Source organism: Scomber japonicus, chromosome 2, assembly GCF_027409825.1.
Source record: "Scomber japonicus isolate fScoJap1 chromosome 2, fScoJap1.pri, whole genome shotgun sequence".
Lineage (NCBI taxonomy): Eukaryota > Metazoa > Chordata > Actinopteri > Scombriformes > Scombridae > Scomber > Scomber japonicus.
In genome coordinates this window covers 34,795,143-34,822,986 of record NC_070579.1, presented here as the reverse complement: position 1 = coordinate 34,822,986, position 27,844 = coordinate 34,795,143, and the positions used below count along the sequence as shown (strand labels likewise).

The 27,844-nt window shown below is 40.0% G+C and overlaps 3 protein-coding genes across 3 annotated transcripts; 1 reads left to right on the top strand and 2 right to left on the bottom strand.

Moving 5' to 3' along the window:
* Positions 1-1,529: 1,529 nt before the first annotated feature.
* Positions 1,530-4,326, top strand: anapc11 (APC11 anaphase promoting complex subunit 11 homolog (yeast)). Its single transcript, XM_053333240.1, has 3 exons — positions 1,530-1,683; positions 1,794-1,913; positions 4,033-4,326. Exons 2-3 carry the CDS (start codon positions 1,805-1,807, stop codon positions 4,176-4,178), a joined length of 255 nt encoding a protein of 84 aa, XP_053189215.1. The 5' UTR covers positions 1,530-1,683; positions 1,794-1,804; the 3' UTR covers positions 4,179-4,326.
* A 3,853-nt stretch (positions 4,327-8,179) lies between these two features.
* ppp1r27b (protein phosphatase 1, regulatory subunit 27b) lies at positions 8,180-9,575 on the bottom strand. The gene is made up of 3 exons (XM_053335235.1): positions 9,165-9,575; positions 8,859-9,009; positions 8,180-8,545 (listed from the first exon to the last, which is right to left on the bottom strand). The coding sequence occupies exons 1-3, from the start codon at positions 9,388-9,390 to the stop codon at positions 8,422-8,424; spliced, it is 501 nt and encodes a 166-aa protein (XP_053191210.1). The 5' UTR covers positions 9,391-9,575; the 3' UTR covers positions 8,180-8,421.
* A 2,178-nt stretch (positions 9,576-11,753) lies between these two features.
* Positions 11,754-25,613, bottom strand: p4hb (prolyl 4-hydroxylase, beta polypeptide). The gene is made up of 11 exons (XM_053328558.1): positions 25,260-25,613; positions 23,179-23,385; positions 21,833-21,966; positions 21,372-21,509; positions 19,008-19,112; positions 18,770-18,895; positions 18,413-18,613; positions 18,166-18,286; positions 16,784-16,965; positions 15,713-15,826; positions 11,754-13,392 (listed from the first exon to the last, which is right to left on the bottom strand). Exons 1-11 carry the CDS (start codon positions 25,396-25,398, stop codon positions 13,315-13,317), a joined length of 1,545 nt encoding a protein of 514 aa, XP_053184533.1. The 5' UTR covers positions 25,399-25,613; the 3' UTR covers positions 11,754-13,314.
* Between the last annotated feature and the right edge of the window lie 2,231 nt (positions 25,614-27,844).

Below are 27,844 nucleotides of genomic sequence, written 5' to 3'. Positions count from 1 at the left end.
TTCAGCATGTATATAGAATATGTATAGAAGGATATTACAAAATGCATAACTGATCATATGATTGTAACATTATGATTATCTGCAGTGTTAAAATAAACATTTAAACTCATTTAATGATAACATTGGCAAAATAGCCATTTATGTTGACAGGATGTTTGACAGAATTCTCAAAAACTAAATCAAAGAAAAATTGAAAGGTTGGTAAAGTGATCAATATGTGCCTCTAATGGCTTCTTTCTTCAAATAAATTCATAAATAATAATATAATAATGGTCATCTCTGATGAACAATGACTCCCACCCCATGAAGGGCACTCTGACTGCACTGGAGAGCTCCTTCAGTAACAAACTGCTTCATCCAAAGTGTGTGAAGCAGCAATATTGCAGGTCCTTCCTCCCTGCAGATGTCAGATTGTACAATCAGCACTGCTTCCAGTAAACCTCGCACACCCCTGACCTAGATCATTTTATAAACAGCACTATTTAATGTTTCATTCTGGTGAAAAAGGCTCACCAGCATTTACATTTCCTGCGGCGAATGAAGAGGGTTCACCTCAGTCCATCCATCCTCACCACCTTCTACAGGGGCACCATAGAGAGTGTTCTGATCAGCAGCATCTCTCTGTGATATGAGACATAAAGGCCCTGAAGAGACTGGTGAGGACAGCAGAGGGGACTACTAGGGTCACACTTCCACCTTTAGAAGACATGACCTAAAAGGGCATGCTGGCCAAAGAAACCAGCATCCTGAGAGACTCCACTCACCCCTGTCATGGACTGTTCTCCCTCTTGCCTTCAAGCAGGAGGTACAGTAGCCTGCATAGCAGCACTATTAGGTTCAGTAACAGCGTCTACCCTGCTGCTATCAAACTGCTAAACAAAATGACACACTGCTGACTGCTTTGTTCTCTCATTTTACAGATGGCAGCTGTCATGAATATGAGCAATATTATTCATTATTTATTGATGTGTACGTTTTATATTCTCCACACTTCATACCTGTCCAGAAATTAATTATTTAAATTATTTATTTGTTATATATCTATTTCAATTCATCTTATGTGTTTTTGACAGAGCTTTGCTCATAATTTCCTTCTCTTTACATCTTGGATGCTATAGTGAATGACAATAGAATTTAATCTTAATCCTAATCTTAATCTTAACCAGGTATACCACTACTTTCAGTTCAACTGTGCAATATATATTTTAAATCCATGCAATAACATTATCAAATAGGTATATTTTCACTCAACACCAATATTACTCTTGTACATAATGTTATGTAATTTTACTATATTTTTTATTACTATTGTTTTCATTGATTTTGTACTTACCTATTATTTATTGTTCTTTACTCTTTTTTATTGATGCTCTTCTATTTTTACTGTCCTCTTTGCTGCTGTAATAATGTAAATCTAAAACAAAACCCAAACTGTTATCAATAATTTGAGTCTCACCAGCTGTTCCGTACATCGCCTCTAGAGGGCAGCTTGTCTACTCCCAGCATGCAGCCTGCCGCAATTCCAGCAGACGAAGAAGAAAAGGGCCATTCTCCCGGGCAGCTGAAACGTTAGCTACGTGTTGTTGACTTCTGACTTCAGGCTGCACATAAAATGACTTTTTGTTGGCTAAGAAACATTGAAACGTAACTCGTGTTGGATATATCTGAAGGAGACGCTGCTCTGTAAGTCAGTTGATATCTCTGAACAGCAAGTGAACTGCTGAAGTTAGCTGTCAACAGTAGCTCACATGCTACCGTAGGTGTGATAATGAGTGTTTTGTTTCTCCTGTTAGAGACTCTCAGGATGAAGGTGAAGATCCGGCATTGGAGCGGAGTGGCGTCCTGGTTGTGGGTGGCTAATGATGAAAACTGTGGGATCTGCAGGATGCCGTTTAATGGCTGCTGCCCAGACTGTGAGTAGCCCCGCCAGCCTTCATGCTGTGTGGATGATGCTAAAGATGGAACAGCCGACAGTATCTGCAGCAGCTGCACACTGATGTTTTTATACCAATATCAGCTTGTCAGCATTAAACATCTCTAAGGCAAAATGAATAACTACAATATACCAACAGTGCTGTAGTAAAACATTTCAGTCATGCTGTCAAATAGTAACTAATACTTATAAACAGTTTTCAGTTGTCATTCTTTTAAAGGTGTATATGAATAATGAAGACATTACTGTGCTGAAGTTAGCTTTTGATTCGTAGTTAAGGGAAACATAATTAATAATGATATTTAGTGGCTGATTGTCTGTTTTGTCACCACTTATACTAGCAAAAAGTTTTAACTCTATAAACCTACTTTCAGATTTGTGAAACCATTTTGCCTCCCTTATGAAAACAAAACTAAAAAGGGCGATTTCACTGCTTTTTCCCACCCAGGTCCAGATCAAAAACCACTGTACTTTGACTTGTCAAATCTGGACTACATAACTAATATAATATTGAAGAGAAGAGAGGTCAAAGTACAGTGGTTCTTAATCTAGAACAGGTCTAATGTGGTGTGGATGAGGATAAAAGCAGTGAAATTACCCTCTTGTCAGTTTTCTAAAGCAAAATAAAGGTTACACAAATCTGAAAGTGGGTTTAAACAGTGTTAAAGCTTTATTCTACAATGGTCAACACTTTTTCACAAGTGGAAGTATAAATTGTCGTACATAACTTTCACCTTTAACTTTTCCCTTAGCTATGAATCAGAAGCATTATATAGAAATGAGAAATTTCCTCAGGAGTCTGTGTTTAAAAGGCAGAATAAGAATTTTTTTGTTGAATATGCAGTATTAATGTAAATATACATAATGAAGCATGACTTTAGACTACAGTACATTGTATGTATATATATATATATATATATATATACTGTGTGTATATATATATATATATCTATATATATATATATATATATGGCATGATTGTGGCACATTCTTTATGTCCTGTATCTACCACAAATAATGATTTTATTCAAGACACCAACCCTCAAATATTTCAGTGTACATTTACAATAATACTCTCATATTTAGTAGACTTTAGACTTAAGCATTATTGTTTTGTGGGAAGCAAACCATCAAACAGTTTTCTAAGTTGTAACCACAGTGTTGAGTGGAGGCAACCACAATCCCAGTTGGAGAGTGATTTCCAAACCTGTACAAACAAAATGAAAACTATCCACATGGAGAGATTTAGCTTGATGACAGAAAATTAGCCCTTTTTAAATGGAGCAGTTGGAAAAAGGCACAGGTGTATCTGTGGAACAAATAAGTTCACCTGCCTGTCCAATCAGGCAACAGCTCATGAAACTTGTAGTATAATTATTATATATATGTATAATTATTATGTAATCTAATAGAAACAGATAACAGAACAGTACAGAGGAAACAGAGTCTGGACTTTTACATACTAATAATAAAAATATCAGATGTGTAAAGGAACATTATTCTGTTGGCATGTCGGGAGATTTAAATCATTCAAGAAGTTACAGCTGCTTGTGTGTAAATGCAGACAGAACTGCTTTAAGGTTAAAGAGCCTCTTATCATTTCAGCAGCTGTGAGACGCTTCAGCTACTGAATAAACTTCAAGAAAGAGTTCTGCACTCATTCACTGATGGGAAATATAACATCAGTATTAGAGGCTTATGCAGTAACACTTGACCAACATTAATTAGTAAGATTCAGACATTAATCCAGCTTGTTACTGACCTGCCTGCTCTGAATACTTGTATTTTGAGCAACATTTCAATAGATTAGATGGAAATAAAGTGTGCATACTGTGGCTTTTGTGCTCTCTGCAGTTTAATTTTGACCAATATCAGAGTTGAAATGTGGAGAAAAGTTTATAACGCTGGAAGCAGCAGCTCACACCCCTCCAACACAGAGCACCAGAAAATACCAGAACCAAATATATTCTGCGCTAGACTCAAAATATTCAAGGCTGAAGCCCTGAATCAACACAGAGCAACACTTTATGAATCTCCTATTAATGCTTAACATCTTTTATCTTTTTAATCTTAAATTTTTTCTTTTTCTTTCTTTGCAGGTAAGGTACCTGGCGACGACTGCCCACTGGTCTGGGGTCAGTGCTCTCACTGTTTCCACATGCACTGCATCTTGAAATGGCTGAACTCGCAGCAGGTGCAGCAGCAGTGCCCCATGTGCCGACAGGAGTGGAAGTTTAAAGAATGAAGCTTCTTCATGGATTTACTTGTTTGTTTTTGTATCGACTGTAAATAACTTCTGTTTTTGTACTTCTGCTTGTTGTTTAATTCAATAAACACCTGAAACATATTCTATCAACAGAAAAGGTGTTTAAATGAATAAAAAAAAAAATCCCACATAACTTGCACTGTACGCCTCCTGCTTTTCACGGTGCATTTGAGGTCTGTGCTGGTGGGTTTTGAAGCATATGACCTGAATTTCAATGCTCTGCTGACTGATTCTGACTTTAATCCCTCTTGATGAGATTAACCTGATTGTTTTGTGTTTCCAGTAATGACTCTCAAGAGGAACAAGAAGGTAGTTTATTATCAGAGCTAAAAACTTGCAATTGAAATGGGAATGTTGATGTTCATATTCAGAAGTGATACCTTTTTGAAGCTAAATGAATTGTTTGGGCACTCTGAGCCAGCAGAACAGGCTGAAAATACGGACATATTTTCACCTTATAAAGTTAGGGTAACATGTTGGCAGGCAGTTGCTTGTTTACACAGCCAGTAGACAGCAACGCTGGCATTAGTGAGAGTCATATTTCTGTCCATGTGATTCAACGTTACAGCTGTTTTGATCTCCACCAACTGACAAAAAGCTGAGCAACATATCAGCATTTCAAGCTGCTCCACTAGCTTCACCAGATATGTGATAACTTTGTTAGTGTTCTGTTTGCTGCATGGTGACATTTCTCTGTGGCTTTGAATAGTTTATTGTCATTGTACATTTATATACTGAGAAATTCTAATCAGTTGTGATTTCATGAGTCATCCACGCCTTACTTAGTAAGGATGTAGGGGCTGTAGTAAGGCTATATCCTTACTTAGATTTAGGGGTTGTAGTAAGGCTATAACCTTACTTAGATGTAGACTAATCAGTTGTGATTTTATGAGTCATCCACACATTGATCTCATCAAGGTAAGGCCTTACTTAGATGTTGGGGCTGTAGTAAGGCTATAACCTTACTTAGATGTAGGGGCTGTAGTAAGGCCTTACTTAGATAAAGACTAATCAGTTGTGATTTTATGAGTCATCCACACATTGATCTCATCAAGGTAAGGCTATAACCTTACTTAGATGTAGACTAATCACTTGTGATTTTATGAGTCATCTACACATTGATCTCATCAAAGTAAGGCTATAGCCTTACATGGATGTAGGGGCTGTAGTAAGGCTATAGCCTTACTTAGATGTAGACTAATCAGTTGTGATTTTATGAGTCATCCACACATTGATCTCATCAAGGCAAGTCTATAGCCTTACTTAGATGTAGGGACTGTAGTAAGGCTATAACCTTACTTAGATGTAGGGGCCGTAGTAAGGCTATAGCATTACTTACATGTAGACTAATCAGTTGTTGTGATTGTATGAGTCATCCAAACATTGATCTCATCAAGGTAAGGCCTTACTTAGATGTTGGGGCTGTAGTAAGGCTGTGGCCTTACCTGGATGTTGGGGCTGTAGTAAGGCCTTACTTAGATATAGACTAGTCAGTTGTTGTGATTTTATGAGTCATCCACACATTGATCTCATCAATGTAAGGCTATAGCCTCACTGAGATGTAGGCTAATCAGTTGTTGTGATTTTATGAGTCATCCACACATTGATCTCATCAAGGCACATCTATAGCCTTACTTAGATGTAGGGACTGTAGTAAGGCTATAACCTTACTTAGATGTAGACTAATCAGTTGTTGTGATTTTATGAGTCATCCACACATTGATCTCACAAAGGTAAGGCTATATCCTTACTTATACGTAGGAGCTGTAGTAAGGCTATAGCCTCACTGAGATGTAGGCTAATCAGTTGTTGTGATTTTATGAGTCATCCACACATTGATCTCATCAAGGCACGTCTATAGCCTTACTTAGATGTAGGGGCTGTAGTAAGGCTATAGCATTACTTAGATGTAGACTAAACAGTTGTTGTGATTTTATGAGTCATCCACACATTGATCTCATCAAGGTAAGGCCTTACCTAGATGTAGGGGCTGTAGTAAGGCCTTACTTAAATATAGACTAATCAGTTGTGATTTTATGAGTCATCTACACATTGATCTCATCAAAGTAATGCCTTACTTAGATGTAGGCGCTCTTGATTATATATTTGATCACCACACTGATGAGGAGGAGAGAGGCCAGGAAACTGACTGTGAGGATGGATTAGAGGAGGAAGATGAAGACAACACAGAATCCAGACCAAGAAATAACTGATGGGGAGGAATCCAGTGATGAAGAGGATGGCTATGGTAAGGCCACTGTCACATTCAAGAATGGGAACTTATCCTGGTCTTCATCCCCACCTGAGAATCAATGTTGTCTTTCAGCTGAAAATGTAATCAGGATGACCCAAGACCTACAAAATATGCTGTATCCCGGATTGATTACATCAAATCCTGCTTTGAATTGTTCCTAACTGAATCCATTGAAACCTTGGTGGTAAACATGACCAACTTGCAGGGGAAACAGATTTACAAAGACAATTGGAAGGAAGTAACCCAGACAGACATGAAAGCATACATGGGTGTTTTGATTCTGGCTGGTGAGACAGCAAGAGAGGTGACAAAAGGAAGAGGTGCAGTCTGTGTGTGCCCAGAGATGTGACAACAAGCATAATGTGCCATAAATGCAATGCATATGTTTGCAAGGCACATGCAACAACCTGTACATATTGTCCAACATGTGCATGAGAAAAACACCATTGAAGTTTGAGTAAACCCCCCTCCACCAAGTTTAGAAGCTTGATTTTGTTATCAGTTTTCAGTTGTTTTCTGTTATCAGGCAAAACACATCTGATTGGACATTGTAATGTTATTGTTCTTGTTAGTTGATCTTTAATGTATTAAGACATTGATCTTGGAATATTGTGAAATTGTCAAGTGTAGTTTTGGGATAATTTCCTTTGTACACAATAAAATGTTCCGACTGGTGTTACTTTATGTGACTGCATACAAATTTTAAATGATTTCAAAACAAATGTCCTTGGTAACTTTAACCCAAAGTAGTCTGTGATAAACAGTGTATTGTGGTGACGCACAATGAACACTGGAGGAGACATTCACCATAAACACTGATTGGGACATTCACCAAGAGACTGTACCTTTAAGGGAGACGTTTACGGGGTACTAGTTCCAGGTTTACATTGTTGTGGCAAGTTTTCACCTCACTCGCTGTACTGTGTGTATACAGTATATACAAAAAGTGGAAAGTAAAGCTGACTCGACACATCTTCGTCTCTTGTCTCCTCACTTAACACACTCCACAGTACTGTCTTTCATCTGATTATTTCTTATAAACAAAATAATCCAAAAATGATGCTTTTTAGAACTCAAATTCAAGATGTACAGTATATGCTCAGATCAGTGAGGCATACAGGCCATAAATAACAAATAGTAGTTAAAAACTTGTAATGTTCACAAGAACTGAAGTTGATGAAAAGATCTAACACAACACATAGTGATAATATATGTATTATTACAGTTTTTATGATGAGTCCTAATGGAATGGTCATTTTTGACCGGGAACACAAAATTGTTTAACATGAAATGAACACAACATGAGGGTTAGAGATCCTTTTGGTTGTTTTTGAGGACAGCCAGCATTTGTGGCATGAAGAACACATTTTGAAGGTACACTAGTCATAATAACTCTGATAAAGGTGTCTGACTGAATGTCTCTTAATTTTCTAGATGGTGTAGTGTAGGGGTGTAGTGCTTTGATCAGTTTTGGTCTTCATCTATCTGAAAAATTAAAGAAATGGCAGACAAACTGAAATCTATTGTTTAATAACTTTATTTTAAAAAATAGTATAAAAATAATATATATACAACAAGAAGAAGGCAAGAATAAAAAAATACATTGGGTTTATAACTTTTGATTTACTGCAAACTAGTTGGCAAGCCTGTTTACCCTTGTCTATTTCACTACAGAGGTGCTGTCAGAGGGCTGCCGGTCATCTGAACCACAAGCAAGTGGTATAAAAAAGAAGCTGTGAAGCTGTAAATCTGTAAAGCTGGAAACGTCTCTGCTCAACCAGCTAGACCAGGCCTCCATTCACCAGACATTCGAGGTCAGTCCTCGACCTCCAGAAATGAGGCCACTCGCAAAATCAGGATGCTGGATCGACAAGGCCTCTTCAGTCCGTTTCTGCACAACAGTCAGGCGACCGGGTCAGCAGGTTTCAGACAAAAGTGTGCAGGCTTTAAAATCCTAGTGTCTCTCATTCAGTCGTTGATGGCCAGGCCGAACAGCTCCAGCAGCTCCTTGTTCTCTGGGTCTATGAGGTCAGCTGGCCTCTCCCCGCAGTCGTTCTCCAGCTCGGGGTCAGCACCCAGTGAGAGGAGGTAGCTGAAATGAGCAAAATTCAAGCTTGGTTAGTAAAAGAGATCTTGCTGGTTTTGGATGTTTGGTAAACTCAATGCGAGTTTCAGGCATACTTCAGTGTCAGAAAGGTCAGAAAGGACTAGAGAGGTCAGAGATACTCCAGTTTCTCTTACTTCTGTGGTGTAAGAGAGCTGAACCAATGCCTATGTGTGGTATGTGTTTGCAAACTGTCAACATGTAATGCCACACCTCCTTCTGGCTATTTTGTTTGGCCCAAAGTTTTGGCTTTAAACTGAGATAGAGTTGAGATTGATTTTTTTCAGGAAGAGATGCTTACCGTGCAATGTGTGGAAAACCGTCGCTGCAAGCCATGTGCAGGGGGGTCCATCCCTCCTCGTCTCTCTGGTGGATATCTGCTCCGTAGTCCACCAGCAGCTTCACACACTCTAGGTTCCCAGACAGGACAGCCTCGTGGATAGCAGCCATGCCTGCACAGAGAGAGAGAGAGAGAGAAAGATAGAGCGAGAGAGAGCAGGCTCAGCATTAGCATCAAAGATTAATATTTGTAGTTTAAAAGGAAGATCTCTAACTGCATAAGCATTTCCAGGATCAAGGTTCATGCGATTGTTTCGTGGCTTCTTACCAGAGTGATAGATGGTGTCCAGGTTAACCCTTTTGGCTCGGATGAAAAGTCCAATCCTCTCCAGCTCGCCATGTCTGACGTAGTCCTGGAAAACAATGTCGTTGGGGAAGTGTACATTGCGGATGGGCTTCAGAGAAGAGGTCTTGCAGCTGACTGGGATGACGCAGTCCTCATTGTAAGCCTTGATCCTCATGGTCTGGGTCACGGGGCACTGGTAATACTTCATCCTGCTCAGAGTTCTTGCTCAGTTCTTGCAGAAAAACTGTTGAATTCCAGGAAAACGATTACAAAAATCAGGTCTTAAAGGTCTTCTCTGAGGTCTGTGTGAGCTCAGTCTTCTTTCTCCCTGAAGAGTTATCCGGTAGTTCCTCTCGGTGTGGCTGTCTTGCTGTTCCGTCTAGTGTATCAACAGTGACGCTTGTCTCTCTGAAGGCCAGACCTCCCCCTGTGGATCCTTTATACTCTCCATCAGGCTATTTTAAGCCGCGACACCTCACAGATCTCAGTGGCGAGATTTGGAAGATGAGTAGACCTCTCGGGTCAGGGCCCTCCCACTAAGTCAGTCACAAGCCAAGTTCATCCAGTAACCTCTGGCTCCATTTTCAGCTCTGCATACCCAGATGCAGTACACTCCAGATAGTGGTGACATCCCAGAAGCAGAGAGGTAGGCAGGGGGCGGGGGAGTTTGGAGGTTTCTAGTAAACATGCGGTTGACTAAAATTGGTTTACTGCCGGAGAGTGTTGCTGCCAATGTTGCAAGGATGAGATGCCATGTGAAGGCTGCACTCACTCCACTGGCACTGACATAAACAATCTAGAAAGTACGCTGTCCTCACAGTCATACACTATCTTAATCACTGATGTAGGACACAGGATGGGTAATGATCACGTCCACATGACATCACAGCTTGCTTCATCATTGGTTGGGATGGGAAATTTTCAATTACCTAAAATAAACCTTGATTTATGTGTGAGTTGAATGGTCAGCAACAGATTCATAAAACGTTTATTTTTCACAATTTCCTGATATTTTACACATTCATGATGAACACATTCATAGATTTGTTTTGGTAGTTTCAGCTTATTTTTCATTTTTCAAGTCATCTTTAACCTGAGTGATGGAATGACAACAGTGTAGACAGTTGTGTAGCTTCTGTTGCGTACACTGAGGTCATGCCTTCTGTATTTGTTCTGGGAATTTGGGGGGTTTAGCAACCCGGCTGGGGGAGTAGAAGGGGAATCTTCACACGGCAGGTATTTTTAGACCAATTTTTAACTTTTACAACAATGTGGAGCTTTCAAACAGCATTCAGTGTGGGTGAGTTTTACAGAAAGTCCTTTAAATAAACTGTTAACAGAACAACAACAAATCAAATATGAAAAATCAAAAAATCCACCTTTTCTTCCGGCACAGGTTAATTGATGTTATTATAGATTTATTAGAGATTATTGCAGATTCAAGAGTTATTGTAGCATTTTCTCAGTTCATGTAATTATTCAGTCATTATTTGTCTTCTTTTTTACTTTGCTTTGTTTGTTTTTACTAGAGCACTTTGTGTTACATGACTATGAATGAAAAGTGCTATACAAATAAAGTCTGATTGATTGATTGATAATAGAACAGAGGTGGAAAAAGCATGAAGATATTTTAAGTAAAAGTAGTAATATAACAGTTATAAACTACTTTGTTACAATCAAGTCATTCAAAATGTAGTTTGGTAAAAGTACATAAGTAGTAAAATGCAGTTGAAGTATCAGAAGTAAAAGTAGTCATTATGCAAAATGGCACTATTCAGTGTATATATGTTTTACATATTCATTATTTGGATACCATGACTAATGCAAATAACATGAAGGCAGCATTTTAATGTTGTTATTTTATGATTTTAAATGTACTGTTGGATACATTATATTTAACTTCACTGTATCCTGACTGTTTAACTGTAATTATTCATTCTTGTTATTTTTCCTAATATATTTTTTCTTGTACCTTATGTGTTTTGTTGTGTTGCTGTAAATGTTTGACACCATTGTAAATGAGGATACCTCCTCAACGGTCTTTCGAGGTAAAATAAAAGGTTAATATCAATATGTATAAACCGATATAGCTTAGGGATGTATAAATCATGACAACCTTTCATATATCATGTTTACTTACCCTCATTATTGGAAAAGCAACTAACTACTTGTCAAGCGTATATTTTCTTCTGCATTGGAGTGGAAGTATGACATTGCATATCAGATTTCAGTACATGTAGTCATATTACATTCCATTACAGGATGTGATGTTGCTTGTATGTGTCCTAAATTATGGTAAAGAGTTTCTTTTGTTTTTTGTTTTAAAGATGCCACTTTATATTTACTCTGTTCTGAGCTGCTGATGAGGCAAATTGGATATTCATTGGTCTCCAATTGGTGCTACAGTGTTTGAGTGTCACAGGTAGATGCTTGATTCTGTTTTTATTCGTTTTATTTGTTTTATTTGTGAATGAGTGTAGTGATCTCTCTCCCAGGTTCATGTGTGGAACAATACAGCTGTATAAATTCAGAATTCACTTTAGCACAGAAAAACAAAACTAGAGACAAATGCATTTTTATAGTTTTTTGTTTATTGGCCACCATTTCACGTTTTCCACATCAATTTGGATATGATGGAATGCTTTGTTAAGTTTCCCCCACCGCTGTACAGCTGTCAAACCCATCACCTTGCTCTACTCAAGCCTCCCCTCCTGCCAAAAAAAACAAAAAACACCCAACATTCACACAACACATTCATTCACCTGTTCACTGACCACCAAAAATGTAAGTAGTCATTCCACTCATCACACAGCAATTTATACATCATTCACACAGCTCACGCACGCACACACTCACGCTGCTGTGGCAACAAGGGTGTTGGGTAGAGCCAAAAGGGATGCCGGAGGTACAGTATGGGCGAGGGGGTGGGGCTGTGCAATGTTTCCCTCCCCGCCTCAGACAGAACAGACTTCTCTCAGACCGACCAAATCTCCGACTGCTTTAGTAACCACAATGAATCTCTGATCAGGCATGAATGCAGTGCGACCTATCAGAACTGGCGCCAAAAAAATAAACCCCATTCCCGAGTCTGAGAGTGTGTCCGAGGGCCAACTCTGCCCCAACAAGGCCAACTGGCTACAGCTGGGCACAATGGCACATCGTTACAAATGACAAGTCCTAAATTAAAAAGAACAAAAAAATATAATCATAGTGAAAGCAATTAAATAAAAATAGGATTTCCCCCCCTCAAAAAAGTTAACCTTTGTTCCTTTTAGAAAATAGTCAGTAGCCGTGCTATAAAGAGGAGTTTGGGAATGAAGAAACTGAAAGAAAGTAGACCCCCTGCACCTCCGCCGCCCGCCACACTGAAAGAAAGGAAGAAATTGGTCTCAGCCACAGATGAGGGGGCCCTTTGTGCTAGACCAAGCTCTGTGGGGGGGTTAATGTTAGTTTAGAATTGCAAAATAAAAACATCTAATAGAGTGGCCCCTTGTCCCCTGAGAGATCAGTCCTGTACAAAAACCGCCACACGAAAACCCTGGTCCTCTGGATTCCTACCAGAGGGAGACGAACATTGGCAGCCCCCCCTTTACCAACGAATACAGGTTAGCTCACACCCACACTGATCAATGGCAAGGCTTTTTTTTTTCTTTTCTTTTTTTTTGTTAAAAGAGGAGGGGAGCAAATTCAGCTGGAACAAAAAAAAAAACATTTTGAAAACTAGATCTCAATGCCACTATTTTTTAACATTTGGTTTAAAATACACAAGGCAAACAGCTTGATGTGGAGCTTTTTGTAGAGAAGGCATTGAGGTCTCCCGTAGAGGTGGTGCACGGTTTCCACAGAGTCCCTCCCCTCCCCCCCCGAGGTGAGACAGGACCAGTCTGGCCAGAGATTGCGAGGTTGGAGATGTGGCTGGCAAACAAAAAGGGGGCCTGCCAAACCACTGATGGACTGACTGACTGGCGGGCTGGCTAGCAGGCCGACTGACTGACTGATTGACAGGGGAACTATTAATGTTCACAGGACAGGGAAGGTCCACAAAGGAAGTGAAGGTGGTGATGGTGACTGGTTGGAACGGGTTGGGGCGGGACTTGTCTCCTCTCTCTCCTCTTCTCTCCTCTGCCGGCTCTTACAACTCGTCGTGTCCGTCATCGTCACCGCCGTCCTCCATGTCAGAGTCCTCGTCCTGTCCTTCCTCGTCCAAATCCTGGAGTACAGGAGGAGAAGTTGTTAAGAATCTCTCCAATATATCATTGCATGTTACGTGATAATAAATGGATCCTACTCTACACCTGCAAGTGTTTATGGTGGAATTAGTATCATGGATGTATTATAAAGGAGCTGGATAGGACACCGCTCAGCCCGTCAGCCAATTTTTACCCCCGGTGGCCACTCGCAGTATTGCAGCCAAAATCCCCCTGTGCTCCACAAAGCATTTTCCACGTAGACCACCCTTGTTAAAGAGACGTCTGTAAAACTGTTGACAGGACACCTCAAACTGCTGACAAGGTAAATTATTACTCTTTCTATTATGAACTTTTGAGTCATGGTGGTTTTATATTTGTAAAACTTTCCTCGAGCCAAGAAAAGCTATTTAAAAATTCACAATGTCATCACAATGTAAAGTCTGTGGACAGCAGGAAGAGAGAAACACTATTGAGCGTTTTCAGTGGGTGGCATAACGTGGAAGCTCGAAACTGAATGGGAATATAAGACTGAATGGATACCATCTTTGGCCTGGTATCCAGCTCTTATAATACATCCATGGTATGTTTCCATCCATTTTCTTATCCTTTTGTTAATCCTCTAGAGGGTCGCAGGGGAGCTGGAGCTAATCTCAGCTAACATTGGGTGAGAGGCGGGGTACACTCTAGCTAGATCGCCACCAGACACCAGGGCTAATATATAGTATAGTATAGTATAGTATAGTATAGTATAGTATAGTATAGTATAGTATAGAGACCGTTCCCACTCACATCTTGTAGGAAATTTGATGTCATCAGTTAACCTAACCTGCATGTTTTTGGACTGTGGGAGGAAGCTGGAGCACCCTGAGTGAACCCACAACTTAACTGCTGCTCAAACTATACATCATTAGTTAAAAATAAATGAGGTTGTGACAGACATTCTAATAAAAAACAGTCTAACCAAATCATATCATCTGTCACTCATAATGTGTGTAATCAACACCGTCACAACCATGACCCCCGCATATAGATGACATCTTTGTGTTGCCGGGCCACATATCTTTATGTCTAGTCTGGTGGACAGGTGTGGCGAGGAGATGTGTGAGATACATGGAGGCGCTAATGTTGACTGCAGCGCTGCACGTGCTGCTTTTTTCTCAGGAGGCTGGGGTCTCCAGGCAAAGCCTAGTAAACAGCTACAACAGCTGTGGGGGATCTTTAGCGGACAGTGATCGGCTGTGCTGTAATTAGACTTCCGAGAAGGGGGCGTGGTGACAATAGCTGGGTGGAATGAGTGAAGAGGATGCAGTGGAGTCAGTAAAATACGGGAGAGCTTGCCTTCTCTGCACCTTTGGTCATTTTCACCACTGTGGATGCTGATTTATCTATTGCTCATTTCATAAATTGTGCGCATGGTGTAAGTGTAGGATATATGCCTTAAGAATTTTTCTTCAAATGGCTATTGAATCCAGAGCTTTCTTTTACACAGTCATCTCATGTCCCCCTTTAAAAGTTGGCTCATTTGCAAAGTGGGTCAGTTGTAAGATTATAACCTAAACTGCTGATAGGAGTTTGATGCTGAATCTGCCTCCAAAAAGCACTGAAAGGGTTGAGTCAGAAACATACGTAACATAAACCTGATCTTTCAATAATAACAAAGAATAATGCACAGGCAACTGGAAAACTGCCCATTTTTCAATAGATACTCTTTATGGTGAGGTTTTGACTATATCCTACAACACCACCTTAATGTTGTAATGTTTGAGTGATAAAATTAAACACTACAAACACTGATTAACTCTTTAGAAAAAGGCAATGGGCCGATACCCTGGGATAGGGATTACATTTAGTCTAAGACTAGACCTGTTTTCACAGAATCTTGTGTTTAGTTTGAGAAAATGGGCCTCAATTTTCTAACTTTCACTGCAGCAGCTTTTGTTATCACATTTGCTCACTGCTATTTCCTGTTTCCCTTTGGACTTCAAAGAGGGTTTGGATTTTTGGACATTTACTGTTTCCTTGATTTGCCTCCAGTGGAAAATATACAGGCAGCTTGGGGCCTATATGTCAAATAACAAGCAGATAGTCCTGCTGCTATCAAAGCACACTCAGAGGAAGTTTAGTGGACTTTTCAGACATGTGTATGGTGGGATATTTCAGAATAAGGGCTTTTTTTGTCGTTTTGAAAAAATGCAAACCCCAGACACTACTTTTCCTTTGCAGCTGATAAAAAGAACAGTAGAAATTCATATAAATCAGATCATATGAGGCTAAAAATATGCTGTTGCTTATAACAGTATCAAGTGCATATCTGTGTTTCTGTGTTTCAGCCGATCTTACATCTGCATCCTGATCTTCTTCGTCGTCTCCTGCAGGGGCACCGCCGTCCTTGCCACCACTCTCCAGGAACTTGGTGAAGCCTTCCAGGGTCCTCTCCCCGTTGTAATCAATCACCTGTTGAGAAGATTTTATTTCTGGTAAATGCGCAAGATCTTGTCTCACCTCCTGACCTGTAAATGGTGTCTATGATTCAAACATGAAACCAGTTGAGTTTCAGTCCAAAAGCAAAAAATAACCTGTTGACCGTCACTGAGCCATTTTAAAATGCGGTCAATAAAATGTTGGCACCCGGTCTCCATAACTTGTCCAGATGTGATCTATTAAAGAAGTGATTCAGCAACAAGCCAGCAGTGGGTTGATTTCACATGAGACTTATTTTAGCAAAAAGGGACGATAAAAAGGACATTTGCTAAGCTGCTATTTCAAATTTTTAGTTACATAATCCAGCCTTAATGACCTGCTGCACAGCTCCAGCATTTCTGCTCTTCTTTGCATGCTTCGTCTAACTAGGGTCATGGGCTAATCCTTAGACTTACTATGGGGTGGCCCCCCTAAGTCAATACACTGCTCATTAACTGTTGAACTGAAGGCCGGCACGAGAATGCCCGCTCAATAAAAGTGGTGCTGTGGAAGTGTGGCAGGTGCAGGCTGAGGCACACAGTCTGAAAGTAAGTGAAATCATGCAGTAGCATCTGGAAGAAAGCGAAACTGCATTAACATAATGGTGCAGAATCTTGCAAGGCCAGCAGGCTCAGGTTTCTGCACGTGGTTAACACTGCTATATCAAGAGGCACTAATGATACTTTAGAGGGCCCTATGGCAATGATTTTGGTTCCAAATAACCACCCAGATCACTGTAGCTCACAACTGCAAAGGCATGTAATGAATAAGAAAGCAAATACGATTATTACGGGCTGGAGGGGGGGAAAGACGGATGGATTACCATCAGTCAACCCAAATGGAGATATTTACAAAAACAGCCTGCAGATTAATCTCTTACTGTTTTCTCTCCAAGTAAGTAAGCACGAAAAGTTATAGAAGAGAGAAAAATAGTAAGTGATGAGAGCTCACCTTGTGCTCATCTCCTGCAGGGAAGAATTTAAGAGTGGGGAAGCTGTGGACTTTGACTGACTCGATCTCATTGGCTGTGGAGTCCATCTTTGCGACGATGATGTCTCCGCTGTCCTTGTACTTCTCGCCAAGCTTTTCCCAGATGGGAGTCAGCTGTTTGCAGTGTCCGCACCAAGGTGCATCTGGAACACAATGATGGAGAGAACAGAGGTTAAATATACAGAGCATTGAAACACATTGAAATGCAATAACATGCTGTGTGTGGTTGTTTAGCACATAAACTTAAGGACGTGGTGTTGGATTGCAGACATGTGTACATTATATGGCTCAGGGCTTATAATATACGTGTATAGTTATATATAACTCTTCCACCATCAACACAGAAATGCTTGAAAAATAATTTTTATTCATCATCCCAAAGTGAAAATAAACTGTCCCAAAATTAGACTTATTTCTCTACTTGGTAAAACAAAGCAGAGTTTCCCCCTAAATCATTAAGTCTGCCCCTATGGATATGTGAGTGTTTTCTCTAACTATTTACTTAAAAAGATTGGAGATGCTGCTTTCAGTACTTGTAAACGTTTCCATGGTGATCTGTGCTTTTGCAATACAGTTTCAGTTTTTTTTATGTGCTATATATGCTGCCTGATTCAGCCCTGTGCAGTCTGGACAGATTGTAGCCGAGTGCACCAATCGCTCTTGTATAATTGTAGAAATGGCTGTTATTAGTGTCTTGTTAGTTGTGAGTTAGTAATTTGTGCATCGAGAATGTTCTACTGTCTACTGCCCGTTGATCTGGAGCCCTGACATGGTCGGTAGCGGACACACACTGAGTGTGTCACGTGCAGCCTCCGCTTCATGACCTCGCTCCCCTTTGACTGGTTGGGAAACTCATCACCTGTTGGGGAATACGGGCCTACCCTGCTGTGCATGACTGGCCTGTAAAGCTGTGTTTAAAAGCGGCCAGCGATGGAAAAATTCCTCCAAAAATAGTGCAAATTTGGATGCTGACCATTATAAAAATAATGCTGCCAGCTATATTTAACTGCACGTTTTCAGCGTCGGTGTCAGGTAACAATTTAATTTGTTGTTGCGAGGGTGTGAGTGAGGGGCCCTAGCATTGACTCTTCTCTTAGGTATTTGAAAACGTCTTGGCGAGAGGCAAATAAAGGAAGGGCGAGAATCGAGTTTCAGATATTGATGCTCGAGTGTTTGACAAATCTGCAACGCTTCACTGCCAGAAATTGACCCTGCAACAGGTGAAGCCCTTTAACACCTCAATCCGAAGATAATTAATCAACCTGAGACATCTGCGGACTTTCTGCTCATAATAACAATGCGCATGGGTCAAAAATAACGATAAGTAAAGATGACGCTCTTACAAAATTCCACAAAGACGTTCTTAGCGGGGTTGAAGGCGACCTCCTCGAAGTTCTTGCCCACCAAAACCTTGACGGGGGTTTTGTCCCAGTCTTCGGGGATATCCTGGCTCATGAGGTGGGGCTGTGAGAGAAGAGGAACATGAATTGGAGTTATAAATTAAAACAAAAAGTGAATTAAATAACTCAAAGCTAACCCTAAGCACCATTATGGATGTATAGGGGAGCCTATAACCACTTGTGCACTCACCTTGAGTTTGCCATCGGTGAATTTTGTGCAGAATTGGATGATGCTCTCTGCGGTGATGGAGTCACTGTCGGGCTTGTACTTGGTCATCTCATCCTCCAGGGTGATGAGGCGGATGGCGGGGCACTCCTCCTTCTTCAGGCCGAAGAACTCCAGGATGCGCTGGTTGTCGTCAACGTCGCTGTCGATGAAAATGAACAGGATCTGGAGAGGAGAGATGAAAGGAGTCAGTGTTTTATTTTGAAATATCCTATCTGAGCAATGCCTTGGGTTTTGTGGTGTGTGTGTGTGTGTGTGTGTGTGTGTGTGTGTGTGTGTGTGTGTGTGTGTGTTCAGCATGTCTCAGTTCACTTCACATACCTGACCCTTGAATCCCTCTGCGGCTTTCTTAAACTCGTCCATTTTGTCCTGGAAGTCTGAGGCAGTTTTGGGCAAAAACATGAGGATGTGGGACTTGATTTCTCCACCGAAGATTTTGGGGGCGGTCTGCAGGAAATAGACATATACTAGTGTCACATGTGAGAATCCCTTTTGAACGTGCACTGCCTGTTGCTGGGAAAAAGGGATAGAAGTGCTCACGTTGGCCGTGCACAATTACCTGCTCGGTGAACTCGATGACCAGGGGCAGCTGGTTGGCCTTGACGAAAGACAGGAGTTTCTCTTTGGTCAGCTCTCCATCAAAGGTATTGCGTCCCTCATCAAACTGTAAACACACACGAAAAAAAAAGATGGAAACATTTAGATAAAAATATTATCCTCCCAGCTGGTGTCTCATCTAGTCTGCCTGTGAACACCAAACATAGATTTACCAGACAGACCACTTTCAAATCCCCTGGTAACCAAAGAGCTATGAGACCAAACTGACTTTTATTGAGTGTTAAGAATAGCGGTGGTACAGCTGTGCCAAGCAGCCTTCACTGGCACACAATAGGAAGAAGGACATTTGTCTGGTGGCTTGCTGCCAGCCGTGCAGATACTGACCGAGGCTGTCAAACTTAAGCCCCCGACCCCTCCGACCCCTCCGTCCCCCTTTGCAATAAACAAGTGAAAAAACGCCAGCTGTTTATTAATGCCGAGCCCCTGCTTTGGGAGGCTTCATTTAACTGCCCACATGTCAACGGTGTTTGCGTTGGGGTTAAGTTACAAACATGAATTTAAAAGAGCAGACAATAACAGCGGGAGGACTGAGCATGTGCCAGAGTGAAAGATAATCATCAATAACTCAACACACTGATATATTTAGAGTTTGTTTGTGCTGAAGTAAACAGGGGCTGCAACAAATGATTATTTCACTACTGAGATAGTAACAACTGTAAAACGTTCCAAAATGATGAAGAAATAAGATGGGAGTGTTAAAAATGAACTGAAATTAATGTTGGCTGAAGGCTGAACAAGACTGTATAACATTAAAAAAAGAAATCTATGGAGAAACAAAATATAGTAAATGGACTACAATTACATAGCACTTTAGAGCAGAGTATAAAACTTTTAGATTGTGTCCCATAGACACACATGTTCAGTGTTACTGGAAACTGTATCATCTGTGAGTAATTAAACATGCATTTTACTTTGTAATATAACTGCATTTACAATATGTCACTTATTGATTTTAGAAAACACTGATTAATTTTGATTGAAGGTGCATATTGTAATTAGAATTTAAGCTTCTTAAGTTTGAGCTTCTTACTAGGGTTAAACTGATACTGGATTCTTGGGGCCGATACGGATATTAACTAATCCTGATAATCGAGATATAGAGATATATATAGTTTGTATACAAAAATGTAAAAAATGTTGCAATCAACCCCCAACTGTAGTTATAAAGTTAGTTACTTTTATATAAAATGACATCAGTGCACTGACACAGTAAAACTCACTGGGAATTCAATCATTATAAATAACTATAAATAACACAGAACAAAACAAACATATATGTATATATTAAACCTGAATTACAAAAACACAAGACTGAGGTGAGGTCAAATTTTAGTGAACGCACGTTGCTGTCAACATGAAGCATTTTACCAGTATTATGTTGAAATTAAATCTTAAAGAACAGCTAAAGGAAATGCAGTAAGTGTCCCTATGTTTCTATTTGCAGTGCTGCTTCTTAGGTTGAGTGACTGTCACACTATTCTATAGGTTGTAGCATAAAGGACTATCTGCTCCTGTAGGATGACTTTGCAGTTAATTTAAATTCATTTAAACACACTAGTTACTTAATTTTTATTGACAGACATTCTGGACTTTGACAAATCCAGATATGGTTTTACTGATAAGACACATCATTGATCTATGACCTGAGAAACGGTGTCATTGATATAAGTGGTAAAAGACAAACATGACCTCCTGTTTAAAAATAAAAAAATCCAAGCTTGTGCAAATTTCAACAAAAAAAAAGGGAGGACGAGCTTGAACGCATTCAGCTGTGATTCATTCATCACCTGCTCACAAGCCAATGAGCTCACTTGAGAGAAGTAGCATTGCCTAAAACAGCTCTTCACCATCTATCACCATCTATCACCATGAGCTCAACATGCTTGAGGTCATACACTGGGAAGGTCTTGGAGAAGGCTCGGAGGCAACCTCACGTCAGAACCGTTGAAGGCAAGCCCAGATTAGCAACAGAGAGTTGATACTGTGAGGTCGTCGGCATTACGTTACCGAGGAGTAGATCAAACATACTGCGAGTGTCTTCTCCAGACGCTGCTGTAAGCACTTACACATGTGACCGTCTCTCTGACAAACTTATGCAAGGACATGAATAACCTATTTACAGTATGTTCTGATTAAATTAAATAATCAAGTAATTCAATTTGTATCCTGTAGAATGGGTTATCCTGTGACCACAGTATGTAGTTTGTGCATATGATGACTGGATATGCACAGATGTGTCACCGCATGACATCTGGTTATAAAATTAATGATTCTGAGCAGTAGAGAAATAAGAACTTGAAGTCACCTTCTTGAAGAGGACAACACTGTCCTTGGACACCTCAAACTTGGAATAAACAGCATCATCGGCAGTTGTGGCGAAGGGAATGTCGTCTATTGCTTCAGCTGCTTTTTCGAAAGCCTTGGCGTCGGCGGACTCGGGATCCTACGGACATACATGACAACTTTCCTTCAGATAAAAGCACTGTACAAGAGATGTGATTAAAACTTGCTTTTAAAACAGTTAGAGCATTGTGGCTTTGCAGAGACTTGGAAAACATGATGATATTAAAGATGATGCCAGGAACATTGTGTGTGTCTCTAATGAACTTACGGGTTACACTAAAAAGCATTTATTGAGCTTTGGAGATGACACAGGCATATAGGAAAAGGATTGTATTACATGGACCATCCAGGAACCAGACCATGAGTGTATGTGCACTATTACAACAAACAGAAAGGGATTAAACCTTGAGATCAGAATCTCACCTTAAAGAATCCGATGACGGCCACTTCGTTGTCAGCGATCAGAGACTCGGCGCCGGTGACTCCGTCGAGGGTGGCGACGGCTGGGCCTGTGCGTTTCTTCAACCAGCTGACGATGTCTTCTGCCTGTCTGCCAGCTGCGAGATGACAAAAACCACAACAACTTGAGCGCTCATGTGTGCCAAGACGGCATGTGAATCGCCACAAATTCACACTTGAAAGACTAAACTTCAAGAGGTTTATTCAAGCATGGACAAGGTGTTGGGCTGATATCCACCGTTCATATGAAGAAGGAAGGAAACTCTTTTCTCTGGAGATATTTCTGACCTTGATTAAATGCTGTAATGCCTGAGGGGTTTGGATGTTCAAGTCAATTTTGCACTGCCTCGACTGTAGTTAACTCAAAAATACAGAGCCATGGGCACACCCTTCATAAATGTATTGGTGTGAAACACAAGTGGAACATCACTTCTGCATTTTAAAAAAGGCCATAGCTCCTGCATCTTTGATGAAAATACACAGCACTGCTCATTTGTCTTTGACTTGTTTTTGTTAAAATTACATTTAACGATTATTCCAAGTCTGAAGCTGCAGAAACACATTCACCTTTCTTTGGAATAAGCCTGTTACTATTCAACTGGACTTAATTCAGACTGAACCACTGATGCAACACAGTAGCAATCACATGCTGATGAAGTGATACAGCACGTAGTCTTGGTGCAGACTAGTGCTACGAAATCAGAGGTAGTGTGTGGGAGAAGAGAGCAGGGTGTTTTTCTAGAAGCTGGGGCTGAAGTTAAGAGTAGTTATTTCCACACACAAAAATAAAAGACTTCCCAACTTATTCCCTCCTCCCTTTCTAAACCAAGCTGGACCACAGAAAAGAGGCGACGTGAAGAAAAGCACATCTCACTTGCAGGGCTGAGAGTCAGCGTGTGAGGAACGTGCAGGGGGAGGCCCGACCCACTTTTTGCCTCAGTCATGCTGCCGAAAGCTGATTGGCTGACTGCCTGTTTATGCTGCTCAGATCATATTACCAGTATGAAAGAAAGTCAATAGGGCCTGGCCCTGACTCTTTACTATTGAGGAAGCATTTCATAATATTTTATTATGAAATAATAAATTAACTTTCTTGACTTTGACGGGGGTTACTCAACATTACATCATTGTGTTTAAAAAAAAAGAAGAAAAAAAGGCCTCCATTCATTGCATTGGTTTGAGAAAAGCCAAGTTAAATGCACTACAACTTCAACACAACAGTATTTAGTACATAAACCTGCAATAAATAAATAAATAAAAGTCATCTACATTATCTGATGTAAGTGCTTATAAAACACATGGATGCTCACCAGAGTACTCTTTGGGTGCCTCCTTCTCTCCACCCTTGAAGAACTTGATGGTGGGGTAACCCCGGACGCCGTACTCCTGGGCCAGCTCGGTCTCCTCTGTGGCGTCCACCTTACCCAGGCGGATCTGTGAACCCTCGGCCTTCAGCATGCCGGCAGCCTTGGCGTACTCTGGAGCCAGGGCCTTGCAGTGACCGCACCATGGGGCATCTGTAGGAGAGGTCGGGAGGAGATTTAGCCAGGCACATACAAAGGTTTGCACTGTTAAGGTAAACCTGATGCAAAGAGGTGATAAGTTTTGGCACAAGAAAGCCCTTCAAGGTGAATAGAGTTGGATATTATCTTATAATACTGTTGGGAAATGGTTGTTTCATTTTTTAGAGAAAAATAAATCACAAAAAATATTTTTTTAAATAATTTCCTGATAATCATCCACAACATTTGTCTATTGACAAAGACAAAGTTCTGTTCATACACAGCAGAGCAGCATATATTGATATGGAAACAACTGGTTGACCAATCAGAGAATAAATTAAGAACTATTTTAATAAGTTATAAATCATTCCAATTATCTAGCCATTTTATTTGTTTTATTTGATTATATTCAATATTTTTAAGTTTTGGGCTGTCGGTCAGAGAAAATAAGTAACTTGAGAAGTTATATTGGAGCTTTTACATTATTTTCTGACATTTTAAAACTAAACAATAATACACACATACAGTTGCAGTGCTACTATTAAGTTTCAGGACAACTTTTATTGAACTTAATGTGTGGCCTTTTTAAAAGGAATAGTTTGAATAGTTTGTGGTTAGTGGGAACCTATCCTATTGGCTGGAGCAGACTGCTACAAATATGTGGCAAATAATTGAATTTCTACTGTGGTTTCACGTGTTCATTTGTAAGCCATGGTGTCCAATTGTAAATTCAAAACTGGCAGTGGCCACCACCACCCAACAAACAATCACCTTATCAGAAGTGACACGTCAAATAAACTGACGTTGCCTTGCATCACCATAAAGTCTTAACAAAAAAAAAAAAAAACTTCCTTGTTCCACATCCAGGCAATACAAACGCATAGATAAACTTTTGTAAAAGTACACGTCAACCTAGCTCCCCAACCCCACAGAGATCCCGCCCAGCTGAGAAATACGTGGGCCAACGAAGCCTTTATCCCTCCCATCCCGGCCTTCATTGGAGAGCTCATTGGAGAGTCTCCTCTGACTGGTCCACGGATCAGTCGCATCATATCTAAGCAAGTCAACAATCCCACTTTAGTGTAGCGGGATGGGCCTGCAGGCTATCAAGAGGAGGCTTAGTAAAGCCTGCGTTACAACACAAAAATTAATCCTTTTATTCAAGAAATGTTAAAGTTATTCAAAGACTAGATCTGCATGTAAATGACAGGCGACACATAGGATAAAATGTCTGACTCCTCATAATGAAACTCATATGAAAACCACGGAAGACAATCGAAACTTAGTAGACCCCTCATTCATGGATTCATCTTCTCTTTTCACTTCTGGTGTTTATAACTCTGATATAACTGCATTGTGTGATGATGCTAGCAACGGCCAATTCCCCTAAATGCAATATAATGAGCTGCTTCAATATCCTGGGGGTATCGAAATGTCTATACGCCGTATTAAAGTGATCATTTGGTTAGACAAACGTACAGTGATTAAACACAGCAGTAAGACAGTGTGAGCAGAGCTGCAGGTCTTATGGCCCTGTTTAAATCCATGCAACGATTTATTTTCGAGGAGACTCGATGCTAGCTAGTCAAATGAGACGAGAAACAGTCTGACAAAGAGAAAACGCCGTCTGATAAACAATGCCCCGTCTATTCCTACATAGCTTGAATTACGGTGGAATAACTACGAGACGTAGCTTCACGCATGTGTGCAAAACTGTGCAGGACATGAGAAAGTTAGCCACGAACAGCAGCAACTTGTCAGAAGTGTCAAAGTTTAATGCTAACACAACCTGGCTTAATTTAGCTAGCTAGCCGGGGGGACCGGTGAGCATGCAGAGGAGCAGCTAGCGTTATAGCTGAAGATATTTACAAGCTATTTTTTTTACTTACAGAATTCAACCAGGATGTTTGGGTGAGCTTTCAGAGCCTCTTCGAAGTTACTTTTCTTCAGCACCAGGACATCTTCTTCCTCACCGACTTCAGCCCTGCTGGCCACAGCCAGAGTGCAGAGAAGGAAAAACTTCAACATAATTACCGTCGAGTAGTCTTTCGGACAGAGAAGAGAGAGCTGCAGACACGGTGGGTTAAGCTTCGGCGGGGAATTGGTCTTAGCTTTTGGTCTTTGTCCCTGTTTGACGTTGGGAGAGTAGCTGGTATTTTGTGTGTACCGCTACTAACGTGGCATTGCACGCAGAAACCGGAGGGGTCAGCTGTTGTGCGCATGCGCATTTATTAGGCCGAAAGCTGTTCGTGTTGAAATGTGACTGGACCGCAGCGGGCTGCACCTGGAAGTGAAAGAGAGACGCTCCCTGCTCTCTGCTGGTATGTCTACACATCAGCCTGAGAACGTTACACCAAAACATGACGGAGAAACATGATTTTTAAGCACCTAAGCTTTTTAAACGGACACAAATATTTACATGTTTCAATCATATTACCTAAAACATTTCTATTCAGGAAAGCTTTTTCAGCTCAACTCTTATTTTATTTCGATAGATAGATAGATAGATAGATAGATAGATACGTACATACGTACATATATATATAGAAAGATAGATAGATAGATACATACATACATACATACATACATACATTATTGATCCTTCACAGAAAATTGCTGGGTTCACAGCTGCTACTTCCACACTTAAAACAGCCACATGTAACATCACGTAGACAAACAACTAAAACATTTCTATTCAGGAAGGCTTCAACTCAACTCCTATTATTTTGTATAGATAGATAGATAGATAGATAAATAGATAGATAGACAGATAGATAGATAAATAGATAGATAGACAGATAGATAGATAGATAGATAGATAGACAGACAGATAGATAGATAGATAGATAGATAGATAGATAGACAGATAAATAGATAGATAGATAGATAGATAGACAGACAGATAGATAGATAGATAGATAGATAGATAGATAGATAGACAGACAGATAAATAGATAGATAGATAGGTAGACAGACAGATAAATAGATAGATAGATACTTTATTGATCCTTCACAAGAAATGACTTGGTTCACAACTGCCACACTTAAACAGACACACGTAACATCACATAGAAACACATCTATAACTATCCACTGGAAGAAAAGAACAACTAAAAACATATTACTAAAAATAGTACCCAACCCAAAAGTTGTAGGCCTATTCATAAAACAAATATAGGCTATGTATATATATATATATAATAGATAATAAAATAATGTTCAAAAAGTGCCTGTTTTGTATGTTCTATGTTATCAATACTGCAGCACTTTCAGTTTCAATATGAATAGGCTATAAGGTTGGAAGCTGCGGTACAAATAAATTATTACTATCGATATATTTTTATAGAGGGTTGTAACTTGGGTATTTACAGTATTGCTCCAGCTGTGGGCTTTCAGGTGTGTGTACTCATGCAGCTGTAATGGGGACGGGGTTGTTTGGAGATTTACAGTATTTGTTTTAATGTTTGCATAGGGTAGGGCAAAGTCTGAATGATGAGTAACACTTAGTCACATGACATTTTTACTGGAAGAGCCACAAAAAGTGCTTATCGTATATTCTAATTGATATATTTATTTTCATAATTTCAAAAAACACAACTCATAATGTTATCCAGCCATGCATACAGTTCTGATTTTATTTACCCAGATACTGACATAATTTATCTGCTGTTACCTCCAATAATGTAGAGACGAGTGGTATTTTGTTTGTGGGGCTCAAAGGTTTGAAAATATACATTTAGATTCAACAGCAATATTCCCAATACAATGTTTCTGAATAATTCAAATAGCACCCTTTCAATAGTTTTTTAGGACTATTTGGTAGGATGTAGCTTCTTAAATCCTCATAAATCTTAATATGTGTAAAGATAAAGATACATTTATTGATCCCACAGTGGAGAAAATGCATTGCTACAGCAGCTCAACAAATAGTGGTATAGAAAAAAACAAACAAAAAACAAATATATACAACAATAAAATTAAAAACTAAATGAAACGACCCTAAAATGCACTTATTGTTATTATTTTTTTATAAAAAATGTGATTTGGGTGATTTAAGGGTAATCTTGAGGGCTGAGGTCAGTGTTAGTTTCATTTGAGAGTCTCAGTGAATTATATCAGTATTAGTAGTAATTAGTATTAGTAATTATAAATCACTGGATTACTTAACTGTAGTTGAACAGAAGTGGTTAACTATGCACAAGTACATCTAGTTACAACACGTGGCTTTAGCTACTCTGAGTTGACCATGTAATGTCTACGTGGATGAATGAGGAACTTAAGAAGCAGCTCAGCAGGCAAAGTCAGTTCTCATATCCTGAAAACTGAAGATCAGGTTTATCTGGTACAAAAGAAACTGTCAGAGAAAATACTTTAGTGAAACCTGATTAAAGAGCTAGTGTCTTACATTTATGCAATCTCCTCTTGTGATTTTATACCTGTCACCATGTTAACTGGCAGAAACTGAGATTACAGT